This window comes from Pan troglodytes, chromosome 14 (genome assembly GCF_028858775.2).
Source record: "Pan troglodytes isolate AG18354 chromosome 14, NHGRI_mPanTro3-v2.0_pri, whole genome shotgun sequence".
NCBI classification, from domain to species: domain Eukaryota; kingdom Metazoa; phylum Chordata; class Mammalia; order Primates; family Hominidae; genus Pan; species Pan troglodytes.
Window position 1 is genome coordinate 19696576 of NC_072412.2, and position 15544 is coordinate 19712119.

The 15544-nt window shown below is 44.1% G+C and overlaps 1 protein-coding gene across 5 annotated transcripts in view; it reads right to left on the reverse strand.

The window, feature by feature from the left end:
* The window catches only part of CRYL1 (crystallin lambda 1), a 122428-nt gene that overhangs the window by 83547 nt on the left and 23337 nt on the right, over positions 1 to 15544 (reverse strand). For 4 of the 5 annotated variants that reach the window (XM_001147202.7, XM_001147059.7, XM_009426694.4 and 1 more), the window contains one exon: positions 2104 to 2230. In XM_001147202.7, the coding sequence (XP_001147202.1) occupies positions 2104 to 2230 (127 nt within the window). Of the gene's footprint in view, positions 1 to 2103; positions 2231 to 15304; positions 15399 to 15544 lie in introns of all 5 variants that reach the window. The other variant, XM_063792421.1, reaches the window with a different exon arrangement.

A 15544-nucleotide genomic window follows, 5' to 3' on the forward strand; every position in this document is an offset into this window, starting at 1 on the left:
AAGTAGCTATAGAAAGATTCTTTAAAGGAAAAAAAAAAGGCACAGCAAGTTGCCATACTATGGAATCACAAGTGTATTATTACAAAAGGAAAAAACACCTAAATGTTTGAGAATTAGTCTTTGAGGCTGGGGATAAAATTTGCAGTGCCAGCATTGTAGATGGGTTCAAAAAGCTCTGCATAGCAAACATCTCCAAGACGCAAAGGTAACATAGTCTGGGAACTCTGTTCAGAGAGACTCAAAAAAGTGATTGTAATGAAGACAAACATGCTGAAGTTGGAGATATCAGCCCAGAGTTTGAACAAAAGCATTCTGTGAAATGTGAAAGTAGAAATATTATAATAATAGATCACTTATTCATATTTCAATCACATTATATAACTAAATACTTGCCTTAAAAACTAAACTCATGGCTGGGAGCAGTGGTTTATGCCTATAATCCAAGCTACTTGGGAGGCTGAGGCTCAAGAATCGCTTGAACCCAGGAGGCGGAGGTTGCAATGAGCCAAGATCACACTACTGAACTCCAGCCTGGGTGACAGAGCGAGACTCTATCTCAAAAAAAAACAAAAAACAAAAAAGAAAAAAAAACTAAACTCATGCAGTTTACAGTGGCTCACGCCTGTAATCCCAGCACTTTGAGAGGCCAAGGCCAGCGGATCACTTGAGGTCAGGAGTTTGAGACCAGCCTGGCTAACATGGTGAAACCCTGTCTCTACTAAAACTGCAAAAATTAGCTGGGTGTGGTGGTGCACGCTTGTAATCCCAGCCACTCCGCAGGCTGAGACAGGAGAATCGCTTGAATCCAGGAAGTGGAGGCTGCAATGAGCCGAGATCACACCACTGCACTCCAGCCTGGGCCAACAGAGTGACTCTGTCTCAAAAAAATAAAAAATAAAACTAAATTCATGTGAAAGAAGCTTCTCTGCCAAGACCAGGCCTGGAGAGCGTCTGTGCTCTTCAGAAGCAACTCCTCTTACAGCACCCGCAACTAAGGGTAGAAACAGGTGGCACTGGGAACTCATTAGGAGCCCTCAGGTCTCTTTAAAGTCCCTTCAACTTCATACAAACTTCACCATATCAAGAGATAGAGGATAATATATTAGAAAGAGATAAGAAGTTGAAAAACAGTCCTCTCCTTGTGTTCTGTTGTGACACACATTTGTTTAATGAATTTTTAGCAAATTGAGAAATTTAACAATTTTAAGAATTTTAGAGTCATAGAGACCTAAAATTTCCATCTTCTGTATTTGACCCGAATCTTAGAGCAGCAACTGACCAGAGAACACACACAGCCTTTTCGGTTTGCTTCCAAATTCTCAGCTAGAATATCAACAGAGTAACGACGTGAAATGTGCAAATCTCAGAACACAAAATATCAAGGAAAGATATTGGGAATAATGACTCTTTTAGCTTTAGGTAAATTTGCATAAACCTTATAGCAGTAAGTGCAGCCTTTGAAAAGACAAGGGTATGCCTCAGGATTCTTCAACAGGGCAGGGCCTGTGCGTGGGCACAGGAGCTTCAGGAGCGGGATGCCTGGAAAGAGGGCCAAGCCACAGGGGCTGCTCCCAGCTCCACCTGCAGGGACCACTCACCTCTCCAGGCTCATCCCGCTGTGCAAACAACCCTCATGAGGATTTCTCTTTTTTAAAGTAAAGTTGTTGGAAAGGCTACATGCAAGTGAAAGGTTTTCTTTTTGATGATGTAAACTTTTGCTCAAATACATATGAGAACAATAATATAATCTGTCATTTGATAAGATGATAAAACAAAATAAAATAGTATTAGCAGTCCAGAAAACCTATTTTTGCTAAAACTGTTAATGCCTCTAAAATACAACATTGTCACCAGAATCCCTAGTGGCCTCGCGGATAAGGCATTGGTCTCCTGAAACAGAACATTGTCACGCTAGTTTGATGAGAACCCAGTATAGAGGGTGTTTTGAGGACCACATTTCCTATCACATAAAACAAAATCCTGCCCTTGAAGATGCAAAATGCCCACACCTGCCACTGCTCTGTATCCTGCCCTGTTCCTCCGGAGAGGCTGGGAGACAATGTCTCAGGCCCCACAGATGCGGCGCCAGTGTCCTTCACTCACCTGAATGTGCATGGCGCCCTCTACTGCTTCTTGGATATTGGGACAACCACTGATGAGTGACAGCTGCTCTTCTACACTCAGGGAGCCTTTCAGAGAACCTGCCTGCTCCAGCAACTTCATCTCCTTTCTGGAAAGGCAGAGAGAAGGATCACTGTGAGTATTCAACACCACATTTAAAAACAGATAAAGCTCAACATCAGGAATCATCAGGGAAATGCCAAGCAGAACCACAGCGAGATACCACCTCATACCCATTAGGGGCTACCAAAAATAGAAACTAGCAATTGTTGTCAAGGATGTGGAGAAACTGGAACCATTGTGCACTGCTGGTAAGACTGTAAAATGGTGCAACCGCTATGGAAAACAGATATGGCAGTTCCCAAAAACAGAATTACAGTATGATCCAGCAATTCAGCTTCTGGGTATAAACCCAAAATAATGGAAAGCAGGGTCTCCAAGAGATTTTTGTACACCCATGTGCACAGCAGCATTATTCACAATAGCCAGGAGCTAGAAGCAACCTAAGCATCCATCAATAGATGAGTAGATAAAAAAAGTGGTACATACACACAACAGAATATTATTCAGCAGTAAACAGGAAGGAAATTCTGTCACACGCTACAAAATGGATGAACCTTGAGGACATTATGCTGAGTGAAATAAGCCAGTCACAAAAGGAAAAATACTGTGTGATTCCACCCAGAAGAGGTATCTAGAGCAGTCAAAATAATAGAGGCAGGCCAGGCTAGGTGGCTCACTCCTGTAATTCCAGCACTTTGGGAGGCCGAGGTGGGTGGATCACTTGAGGTCAGCAGTTCGAGACCAGCCTGGCCAACATGGTGAAACCTCATCTCTACTAAAAATACGAAAAATTAGCTTGGCATTGTGCCGCACGCCTGTAATCTCAGCTACTCAGGAGGCTGAGGCAGGAGAATCGCTTGAACCCAGGAGGCAGAGGTTGCAGTGAGCTATGGTAGCACCACTGCACTCCAGCCTGAGCGACAGAGTGAGACTCTGTCTCGAAAAAATAATAACAGAGACAGAACTAGAATGTTGGTAGCTGCCAGGGGCTGGAGGTTGAGGAATGGGGAGTTAACGTTTAATGGGTCCAGAGTTTCAATTTGAGAAGATGAAAACATGCTGGAGATGAATGATGGCGATGGTAGCACAACAATGTAAATATACTTAATATACTTAAAATATTAAGGGAAATTTTATTACATACACTTTACCACAATTTAAAACCTTAATTACTTTTTTTAAAATGAAACAATCCTCACGGCAGGGGATGGGGTGGGGGGGACATGTTGGAAAACAGTGGTTCTTAATCCTCTTCCTTGGGTCAGTCCCCTGGGATGGAAGGATTGAAAGAAGGTACCTTATAGCAGAGTAGGCTTCGGGGCATGTGGTCTGTGCGGTCACCCGGGCCACCATGCTCAGAAGGGCCTGTGCTGGGTTTACTGCTCTGCTGTTAGCTTCTTAAAATTCTTAATATATTTTTGCTTTTTGGGTTTTGTTTTGTTTTGTTTTGATTTTTTGTTTTGTTTTGTTTTTTGAGACAGGATCCTGCTCTGTCGCCCAGGCTGGAGTGCAGTGGCACAATCATGACTCGCCATAGCCTCGACCTCCCAGTATCAAGTGATCTCCCACCTTAGCCTCCCAAGTAGCGGGGACTACACATGCGTGCCACCACGCCTGACCAATTTTTTGTATTTTTTGGTAGAGACGGGGTTTCGCCACGTTGCCCAGGTTGATCTCTAACTCCTGGGCTCAACTGATCCTCCTGCCTTGGCCTCCCAAAGTGCTGGGATTATAAGCGTGAGCCACAGCACCTGGCCCTAAATTTTTTTAAAAGGAAGGAGAGAATCTTTGAGATGTTTTTCTCATATAAGTAATTTGGAAGATTCGTAATATATCAGCCTAAAAAAAATCTACTTATCTTAAAATAGGGCCATAAAACAGCTATCTTATTTTGGAGAATTATAAGGACAAACATACTGATCCCTGCTCAGATCTCATCACCCACAAAACAACTCAGTGTTAAGTACCAAATATCCTGGACCACCATCCCCAGTGAGCAGGCATTTTCAAATTTTCATATAGAACAAATTCCTTGAATTAGGGGCTTATAAAGTTAGTGAGGCCAGCCACAGTGTCTCACGCCTGTAATTCCAGCACTTTGCGAGGCCAAGGCAGGCGGGTCACTTGAGGATGGGAGTTTGAGACCAGCCTGGGCAACATGGTGAAACCTCGTCTCTACAAAAAATACAAAAACTAGCTGGGCATGATGGTGCACACCTGTAGTCCCAGCTACCTGGGAGGCTGAGGTGGGAGAATCACTTGAGCCCAGGAGGTGGAGGCTGCAGTAAGCCATGATTGTGCCACTGTACTCCAATCTGGGTGATAGAGCGAGACCCTGTCTCAAAAAACAAGCAAGCAAAAAACAAAAGTAAGTTAGTGAAAAATATACAAAACCAAATATGTGTCTTGGCCAGTTCATCTGGAAGTTTACTAGTTGCATAGGGTACTGTGAGGTGTCTTAGCAACAGATTAGAAATTTAAGATTTCTAATAGCTAAATCAAAAAAGAACTGGTCCAAGGTAAGTGCCAGTAAATAGATATTTGAAACATCATGGAGGGAAATATAACAAAAAGGGTCATGAGAAAAGGTTCCTCTATTAAGGTAAAAAGGAAACGCAGACATTCATGGGTCCTACAGGGTCCTGCGATTCAGCATCAACAGCACTCAGCACACTTCCCTGAACACAGACTGTGCCTCTGGAGTGGCTTTATTCAGGAAAAGAGAGCACCACGTGATCCAAAGCTCATTTATCATTCACTGTGTAGTATGTTTTGATCCATCTTTGAAAATGTTGTTACACAACTCTGTAAACATACTATAAAACCACTGAATTGGACGTGTCAAATGAGTCAATTGTATGACATGTAAATTTATCTCAATAAAGCAGTAGCATTAATATCTTATTGCTACTGTAACAAATTATCACAAACAGTGGCTTAAACAATACAAATGTATTATCTTACAGTTCTAGAGGTCAGAAATCCCAAGTAGACTAACATCAAAGCGTCGGCAGGGAACGCACTCCTTCTGGAGGTTTCAGGGAGAATGCATTCCTCGCCTGTCTCAGCTTCTAGAGGCTGCCTGCATCCGTGGCTCATGACCCCTTCCCCCTCCATAGCCAGCCACCCCTGCCCCACCTGTTTCTGTCATCATGTCTCCTTCCTCCCTTTATCCCTCTAAGGACCCATGTGATTACACCAGGCCAAGCCAGCTATTCCAGGATAATCTCCCCATCTTGCCATTCTTAATTCAATTACATCTGCAACGTCCCATTTGCCATGTAAAGTTCTGGCTCATCCAAAGCTATGCCAAAAATCTGGACATCTAACTGTGGTTGCAGGTGTATTGTTCTGAGGATGATATGCAATTTGCTCCTGCCAGGCACTTGGGGGCGCTACCAACCAAGGAACCAATCTGAATTCTTGGCTTGGGGGTTTTCCAGATGACACAGGTAGTATGAATTTGAGGATTGCTCTATGGTTATAAATTCTCAGAGAAACTCTTCCTCCCCTCCACTCAGAGTCAATGCCCCCACCGGTGACCCTCCATTTAGGGGATCCAAGTTCTCTTTTTCGTCAATGATGTAGCTGTTAGAGAACTCTAGCTTCCGTCAGAGATCTCCAATTAGATTCCCATCTTGCACAGACTCGGGCTGGCTGTTACAATCGAAGCTCTAGATTAGCAAGACTGAGCAGCCGCCAGCTGTGGCTGTCAAGCACCCCTTGGAACTGGTGCTCCGAGGCAGGCCTCTGAAATTCTCCATTACCTTATTGCCATGTGAGCTTACTACCATGACTTCCACGGACTGGACCCCACATGGGAATCTGGGCCAATGGCAGAGGCCCATAGGCAGCCAGTGGTGGCTGCAGTAACCAGCCCAAGGGAAGCCTGAGCCCTATAGCGACAGGGCGGTCAGAAATGCAGACCCAGGCCAGGCGCGGTGGCTCACACCTGTAATCCCAGCACTTTGGGAGGCTGAGGCAGGCAGATTACCTGAGCTCAGGAGTTTGAGACCAGCCTGGCAAACATGGTGAAACCCCGATTCTACTAAAAATACAAAAATTAGCCAGGTGAGGCTGCACATCCCTGTAATCCCAGCTACTTAGGAGGCTAAGGCAGGACAATCACTTGAACCTGGGAGGTGGAAATTTCAGTGAGCCGAGATCACGCCACTGTACTCCAGCCTGGGTGACAGAGCTAAACTCCAGAAGAAGAAAAGAAGAAGAAAAGAAGAAGAAGAAGGAGAAGGAGAAGGAGAAGGAGAAGGAGAAGAAGAAGAAGAAGAAGAAGAAGAAGAAGAAGAAGAAGAAGAAAGAGGAACAGGAAGAGGAAGAGGAGGAAGAGGAGGAAGAGGAGGAAGAGGAAGAAGAGGAAGAAGAGGAAGAAGAGGAGGAGGAGGAAGAGGAAGAGGAAGAGGAAGAAGAAGAAGAAGAAGAGGAAGAAGAAGAAGAAAGAAAGAAGGAGAAGGAGAAGGAGAAGAAATGCAGACTTCCACAGTGGGCAGACTGGTTGAGGGCAGGAAGGAGCAACAGAAACACAGCCCGTAGTGGAGTCACCATGAGCACAGGCCATAAAAAGTCAGGACTTTAGAAAAGGACACAGCCACCCTATAACTGCTGTGAGCTTCCAGAGCCACTGGCTGACTATCAGAGGCTCAGGTGTCCCCTGAACAATGTCTGTTTCTGCGACAAAGATGCAGCCGCAGAGATGGTGTCCTGTATCTCTTACTCCCTCGCCTGGTATCACAATCAACCCTCATCAAGAGCAGAAATCAGAGTACCCTGTCCTTTATAGCCTGAAAGGGCCTAGCGCAGACTTTGTTTGGAGATTACAACACATTTGAATTTTTCAGTTTTTAACTATACGATTTATATAAGTTTGACCTGCAGCAGTGGCTAAGCCTTGGAGTCAACATTGGTAAAAGACAACCACACTGCCCATAAACACAACCAGAAGAAAAACATTCATATGGCAGAAGAGCTATTTGTAGCTACCAAGCAAAAACTCACTTCAGCTTAATTGAAAGTTTTTTGTGTTACGGAGGAATAAGTGAGATGTTTAATACTGCGCCCATTGCTTTTCTAAGACTATTTCCTTTTCATAATTTATTTAAGAAATTTTAAATGTAGAAAGAATAATAAACATCCTCATCTCTCCACCCTCCAGAACTAACCACCGCCAATCCTCTTTGTCACTTTTTAAGTAAACAAAACCTAAATGAATCTCTTAGCGCCATCATCCCAGCCTCACACAACCATCTTTCCACTGAACACACACAGGGTCTCTGGATGCCAAGGTCTGGGAGCATAGTGAGTAACCATTGCATCCTTTAGGAAACTATGTCTGAGCGCCTGATGTGCTCAGAGCACCTGCTCCAAGCCTTAGTAGGCCAGCTGTGCGTCTTCAAACCTTTCCACTAATCCAAAGCAAACTTTTAGCCTTTTTTCCCAAAAGTACTGCGTGAGATTAGACAGATAATGGGAGAACAGGAGTCTCTTGTTCCTCGATCCTCCAGGGACCACCCCAGAATGAGAATGTCCCATGGAGACAGCAAGCAGTGGCAAGAAAAGACACAACCACTCGCCTCTTTCAGAGCAGACTCAGGCTGAGGAATGTGCAGTGGTGGTTCTGCCTCAGGCCCTTCCTCCCTGGGCAGCACACACAGGTAGGACAGAGAACCTGGGCATGAGGGAGAGACACGGTCACACATTAACCCATCAGCCAACTGCAAACTCCAGGACCCTGCTGTGTGGTCCCGAGGGACGTCCAGTGAAAGCTGCGGAGGAGCTTCCGACATCTGCAGACAGACCCCTGTGTTCTCTTTAGGGCCAACAAATCCACATGCCACAAATCAAACCCAGCCTTTTGGCAACATTTTGTCCCAGTTAGATTAATTCCAATTTTTTTTATTCTTTTGGAAGAACTTCTGCATCAAGCTTTGTAGAAGACGTACATAAACACCTAGAAAAGATGTGCCAATCAACCGGGATTTTCAAATGCCACACACATACCAGGCTGTGGCATTGCCACACTTAACAGTTAACGTCAGGTTAGAGGCACTAGTAGAAGGCTGCAATGTGCCAGTTCTACCTCTAGAGGTCAGCCTAACACTAGGACTCAAAATACTGGCTCCTAACCAGTAAAGTTAAATTTTTACTTAAAATTAGAGAAAAGGAAATGTTAACAATTCTCACGGTAGGACAGGGTATGGGTGATTTTAATTTTTTTTAATGTTTCTATCTTTGAAATGTACTCAAAAGGAGCATGTATTTATTTTTAAAAAAGACTGAAGAAATTGGAACCTTGTGCACTGATGACGGGAATGTGGAAACGGCACAGCTGCTGTGGAAAACGTATGGTGGTAACTCAAAAAGTTAAAAATAGAGCCACCATATGATCCAGGAACCCCACTGCTGTGCATATATCCAAAAGAACTGAAGCGGGATCGCAAAGAGAGATTTGCACAGTCATGTTCATAGCAGTGTTGTCAACAACAGAAGAAGCAAGCAATCCAAAAGTCCACCAACAGATGGAGGGATAAACAAAACATGGTTTCACACCTACGGTGGAATCTTATTCGGCCCCACAGGGGAAGGAAGTCCTGTCATATGTCATATGCCAGGCTGGAGTGCAGTGGCGCAGTCTCAGCTCACTACAACCTCCCCCTCCCGGCTTCAGGCGATTCTCCTGCCTCAGCTTCCCAAATAGCTGGGACTACAGGAATGCACCACCACACCCAACTGATTTTTGTATTTTTTAGTGGAGACGGGTTTTCACTCTATGTTGGCCAGGCTGGTCTTGAACTCCTAACCTCAGGTGATCCACCTGCCTTGTCCTCCCAAAGTGCTGGGATTACAGGTGTGACCCACCTCGCCCGGCCTAGGATGAACTTTTGCTTAACATTATGCTTAAGTGAAATAAGCCAGACACAAAAGGACAGATGCCATATGACTCCACTTACAACAGGTACCCAGAGCAGTCAAACTCACAGTGACAGAAAGTAGAATGGTGGATGCCAGGGGCTGGCAGAGGCACAAAAGAAGAGTTGTTTAATGGGCACAGAGTTCAGTTTTACAAGATGAAAAAGCTCTGCAGATTGCACAACCATGTGAACGTACTTAATGCTACTCAACTATTATACACGTTAAAATGGCAAAGATGGCCAAACTTCATGAGAACTAGAATTTAGAAATAAGTCGATTTAGGGTATAACGAGCTCATAGATTTTACAGAATGACTTAGAAAATCGTTTTGGCTAATATATTCCAGTTAATTCATGAAATAATCTAGGTCCTGGACTTTGAATTACACACAGTAACATAAAGCACATCTATTTATCTCTGCTCCCTCCAGAAACCTTAGTAAAACCAGGCTAATAATGGATCTTTTTTTAAAAGCATAGACCTGTGCCTGGTGTGGTGGCTTACACCCATAATCCCAACACTTTGGGAGGCCGAGGCAGGCAGATCTCTTGTGCTCAGGAGTTTGAAACCAGCCTGGGCAACATGGCAAAAAGGCTGAGGTAGGAGGATCACTTGAGCCCCCGAGGTGGAGGCTGCAGTGAGCAGAGATCATGCCACTGCACTCCAGCCCGGGCACCAGAGCAAGACCCTGTCTCAAAAAAAAAAAAAAAAAAAAAAAAAGTGTAGGCCCACAAGGTCAGAGATTATTGGGAGACAAAATGGACAAAATATGCTAATTTTTTGGAAAATTGGAAATCTTGCAAAAGTAGTCAGGTAAATGATTGAATGAGGTGGAGAAAGCTAAAACTTAGGCATGGGGTTAAGGAAAATGCCAACGCAAAGCAAGTCGCAATAGCTCCTGAGAGACGTGGAAAAGGTCAGAATCTGCAGGTACCAAAGAGGACACAGTGTGAATGAGGAGTGGGAGGTGACAAGAGTTTACTGAAAGCGGTGCCACTCCTAAAGAAATCCAACCACAATAGGCCAGACACAAGAGGCCGTTGGGGGGTGCTACAGATACCAGGGGCTTCAGATAGAGGACACCCTGAGAGGCGAGAGCCATGCGTGCCCACACACCACATACACACAACTACACACACCACATATACACACTACACACACACCACCACACACACAACTACACACACACCACCATACACACAACTACACACACCACATATACACACTACACACACACCACCATACACACTACACACACACCACAATACACACAACTACACACAGCACACACCACATATACGCACTAGACACCACACACCACACACACACAACTACACACACCACATATAGGCACTACACACACCATATATACGCACTACACACACCACACACAACTACATACATACCACATACACACAACTACACCACCACATACACACAACTACACCACCACATACACACACTACACACCACACTCCACATACACACAACTACACACACCACATATATGCCCTACACACACCAAACACACACCACATACATACAACTACACACACATCTCATATACACACTACACACACCACCATACACACAACTACACACACCACATATACATACTACACACACACCACCATACATACACCACATACACACAACTACACACACCATATATACACAGTACAATATAAGGATTTATACTCATATTGAATTTCCAAAACTAATGTTTTCATTTACCATTTTTTAATGATGGATTGAAAACTAGTTGTCTTACTTTGATAACTTTGGCATTGAACTTATCACATTTTTGATGCTTTTGGTCACAGTTCTGTCTCTAGAGCTACACACACAACTACACACACACCCTATACACACTACACACACACCACACATACACACAACACCATACACACAACTACACACACCCCATATACACAGTACATACACACCACACATACACCACCATACACACTACACACACCCCATATACACACTATACACACGCCACCATACACACTACACATACCCCATATACACACTACATACATGCCACCCTACACACTACACACACCCCATATACACACTACACACACACCACCATACACACTACACACACTCCATATACACACTACACACACATGCACATACCTCATACACACACTATACCCACCACTTACACACACTACGCACACCACATACATACTATGCACACCAATACACACTACACACATCATATACACACTACACACACACGGCCTAATGGAAAGCCAGTGTCTAGGCCCGTGTGTCGGAATAACAGGGTTTTCTTGGAGCATTGATCTGCTCTTTAATATAAAATTATAAAAGGTTATAAAGTTTATGGAAATCTCACCTTATGGTCAAACTGATTAGATTTATTTATAATGTTTTATTAAAATTAGCATTAACATTAATAATATACCATACAAAGGTAAAATTTGTTTTTCTCTTTTGAACAAAATTTTCATGTAAGAGATAAGAGATTTTTATTTACCTTTTCAGTAAAACCACAGAAGAAAACAAATAGAGGGAAGGAGAAAGACAGATTTAGCTGGCCTCATGCTGTCTTTACTAGGTCTTAATGTTTAGGAAACTCAGTCTCCTATCAAAGAGAAAATGTTTTTGTATTATAATTTTGGCCAAATGAATGACTGTTTTATAGTGACTTCTGATCCTATTTTGTGATATCAAGTGTCTTAAAACCTTTGATATTTGACAGACTTCCCAACAGCAAAATATCAAGTTCTAAATTCTCTGACCTTAAACTAACTTTTTCAGCTATTAGGTTCCCTGAAGTCCAAGAGAGACATATTAGGCATATTAGGCTTATGTGTTATGTTAGAATTATTTAAGCCGGGCATGGTGGCTCTTGCCTGTAATTGCAGCACTTTGGGAAGACAAGATGGGTAGATTGCTTGAGCCCAGGAGTAAAGAGACCAGCCTGGACAACATGGCAAAACCCCATCTCTACCCAAAAAATACAAAAATTAGCTGGGTGTGATGGCGCATGCCTGTAGTCTCAGCTACTCTGGAGGCTGAGGTTAGAGGATTGCTTGAGCCCAGGGGGCAGAGACTGTAATGAGCCAAGATCGCACCAGTGCACTCCAGCCTGGGCAACAGAGTGAGACCCTGTCTCAAAAAAAAAAAAAAAATGTGGCCGGGTGCAGTGGCTCATGCCTTTAATCCCAGCACTTTGGGAGGTCGAGGCGGGTGGATCGTGAGGTCAGGAGATCGAGACTATCCTGGCTAACACGGTGAAACCCCATCTCTACTAAAAAAATGAAAAAAAAATTAGCCGGGTGTGGTGGCAGGCTCCTGTAGTCCCAGCTACTAGGGAGGCTGAGGCAGGAGAGTGGCGTGAACCCGAGAGCAGAGCTTGCAGTGAGCCGAGATCACGCCACTGCACTCCAGCCTGGGTGACAGAGCGAGACTCTGACACACACACAAAAAAAACGTAGGAAGCATTGTCAAATCTGAGATGTTGTTTAGCTCCCTTTGGTTATGTTTATATAGATGTGTTGTCAGTGTGTTCCAGGATTATATTAGATTCTTATAATTCTGATATGTCTTAATATGTTGTCAGTAATAATTATGATTTTCATGTTAAATTGTTGTATCCCACAGAAATAACCAAATTTCCTTGTCAACAGTGTCTTTAACTGTGGTTGTCCTAAGACTTTTGTCATCCACAATTGTTGTTTTGTGTTGATTCTTCACAAAAAGTGACTTGTAATCAGCTACTGTCCAGGGCTTGTTTCTTTGGGGGGAGTTCATGAAAAGGACTCTTGAATGCAAGTTTCTGATAACTTCGGAGATTGTGCCATTGGATGTGAGAGAAAACTTCCAGTGCACTAATGGAAACACTGATGTGTTCACAAAGATGGCTAACTCAACATGAAGCAGAGCAGGAGTTGTCTGCATGGACGGAACTAATGGAGGACTGAAATAACTTTTATGGCTTTTTTTGTTTGAAATATTGCTCATTCTTTTTGTTTTTCAGAGTCTGAAGAATTTTTTTCTTTTGAGTCATCCTTTAAATATCTTTTAAGTATAGTGAGTAGAGTATACTTTTGTAAACAGAATTTGAGGCATATTTCTCTAATTTATCCAGAATTTATAAACTATTTGTGAGTATTCTTAATTCATGGCAATGTGTTTGTTTGCATACAGTTAATAACAACATGTTTTCTTTGGTAATGGGACACAGTTGAAGGAACTGGTTGTTTTCCCAGGGCTTTGACTAAAATGGCCTTGTGAGAGGTTCTAGCAAAGCCGATTTAGGAGAGCCTATGAGAACAGTGATTCTTGTTCCATTTTGTGTGGGTAATCAGGCCAAGTATATGGGACTGAAGCTTATTTTGCAGGTAGATTGGTCCTGCTGTGATGTCTTTGTGAAAGTGGTGGACTGGAGAAAAAGATTGTGTTTCAGAAGAAAAACTTTAGTATTAGATTAGCCTTTGATTCCTGGATGGTCATGAGGTCTTCCATGGTATGGAGCTGCCCACAATGCCTCTCCTCAGCAGGAAGGAGACAGAAAGATGGATGACCAGATGCCCCATGGTTGAGGAATCTATAAACAAGGGGAGACTGAAACCCACTCAATTTTTTCAGTAAACATAGAAATTGATCCTTTTTGCCTTAAAGCTTGAAATTTCTATTGGTTTTATCTGAGTTCTTTCCTCAGGAAATTACTTCAGGCATCTCAAAAAAAAAAAGTGTTGAAGAACTGAAACTTACCAGATCATCACATCCATACAATGAGACTCCAGGCCCCTCATTCACCATGATTGCTTCCTTGCCCCTCCCTAGTTCCTGTTTTCCTACACAGTGCTACATTTCTTTCCTGCTATATAAACCCCTGATTTTAGGTGGTCAGGGAGATGGATTTGAGACTGAACTCCCATCTCCTTGGCTGCAGCAGCCGATTAAAGCCTTCTTCCTTGGCTGTACTCATCATTTCAGTCATTGGCTTTCACTGCTGTGAGCAGCAGCACCTAGACCAAACTGTTGGTGTTTTGGTAACAAAACCACATTATGAGGAAGGTATTATTATGTCTCCATATCCCAGATGAGGAAACAGATTGAGTGAGTTAGCCAGCTATGAAGGCTGAGCCAGATCTGACTGCAAAGCTCACAGTCTGGACCGCTGAGCCACACGGGATCCCTCTGCACTGCTCACTTATTTTCACACTGTGCTGCCTGCTTTCTATCTACAGTATGACTCCATGTATAATGCAGCTTCCTGAGGAATAAAGGGCATGGCTAACATTTCTTTCAGAAATCTCAGTGCCAGCCTATAGTGAACTCCCAAGGGGATTTCTGGCAGGGTCTTTGGCTCCCACCTATTCCTGAAGGTCTGAGGACCTGAAGAGCTAAAGATGGGGAAGAATGGGGCAGACATGGAAGATCAGGTAAGATTAGCTTAAGGAGGTGAGTCTACCTCATCTCCAGCCAACAGAAATCCTAGCACACTGGAGGCAAAGAACAGAGAGCAGTGAGGAAATAGAAAGGCCAGGGATTGCTTCCTTATGGGATGGCTGTGTTGTGCTGTCTGCTTTGACATTGACATTGCTGTTGTTTCTAGGCCCTGATTATGCAGAGGCAGAGGGCTGAGCCAGACTCCACCCGACTCCAGCCCCAGGGATCACTCTAACTCCAGACGGGCAGGTTAAGTTGAGGCTGCACAAAAATCTTTAATTAAGTTACTGCAATGCAAAAGAGTCAGAAGACAGCCCAACCACACAGTCCATGTGGCACGGTGATAGTGTGTGGACACTAACAATCATGGCAGGTGTTTCTGAAGTTGGGAAGAGGGCAGAACACTCAAGTTTTCATTAAGAAGAGTAGCTCCAGACTTCCGTTTGACAGCACAATGTTTTAAAAATCTGGCATGCCTATCTCCAAAGACTACCTCCAGTTTGCCCAGGTCTCCACCCCACCCCATTATTCACACCCATTAGCCACCCAGCCCCCTTAGACTTCGGGATCTGCAAACCTTGTAGTGAGGCATGTGAACTTAAATGCACTGTAGGAAGAAAGAAAACTACCTTCTGTCGCACAGGAGGGCTGTGGGTCTGCCTGCCTGGATCCACGCCACTGTGGCCCATCCGGGTCTCTGCCCTCCCCGCTTCTCCCTCCTCACTCAGGTCTCCTCCCTCCGGCCGGGCGAGGTGGCTCACACCTGTAATCCCAGCACTTTGGGAGGCCGAGGTGGGTGGATCACGACGTCAGGAGATCAAGTCCATCCTGGCTAACATGGTGAAACCCCATCTCTACTAAAAATGCAAAAAAAAAAAAATTAGCTGGGCGTGGTGGCGGGCGCCTGTAGTCCCAGCTACTCAGGAGGCTGAGGCAGGAGAATGGCGTGATCCTGGGAAGAGGAGCTTGCCGTGAGCCGAGATCACGCCACTGCACTCCAGCC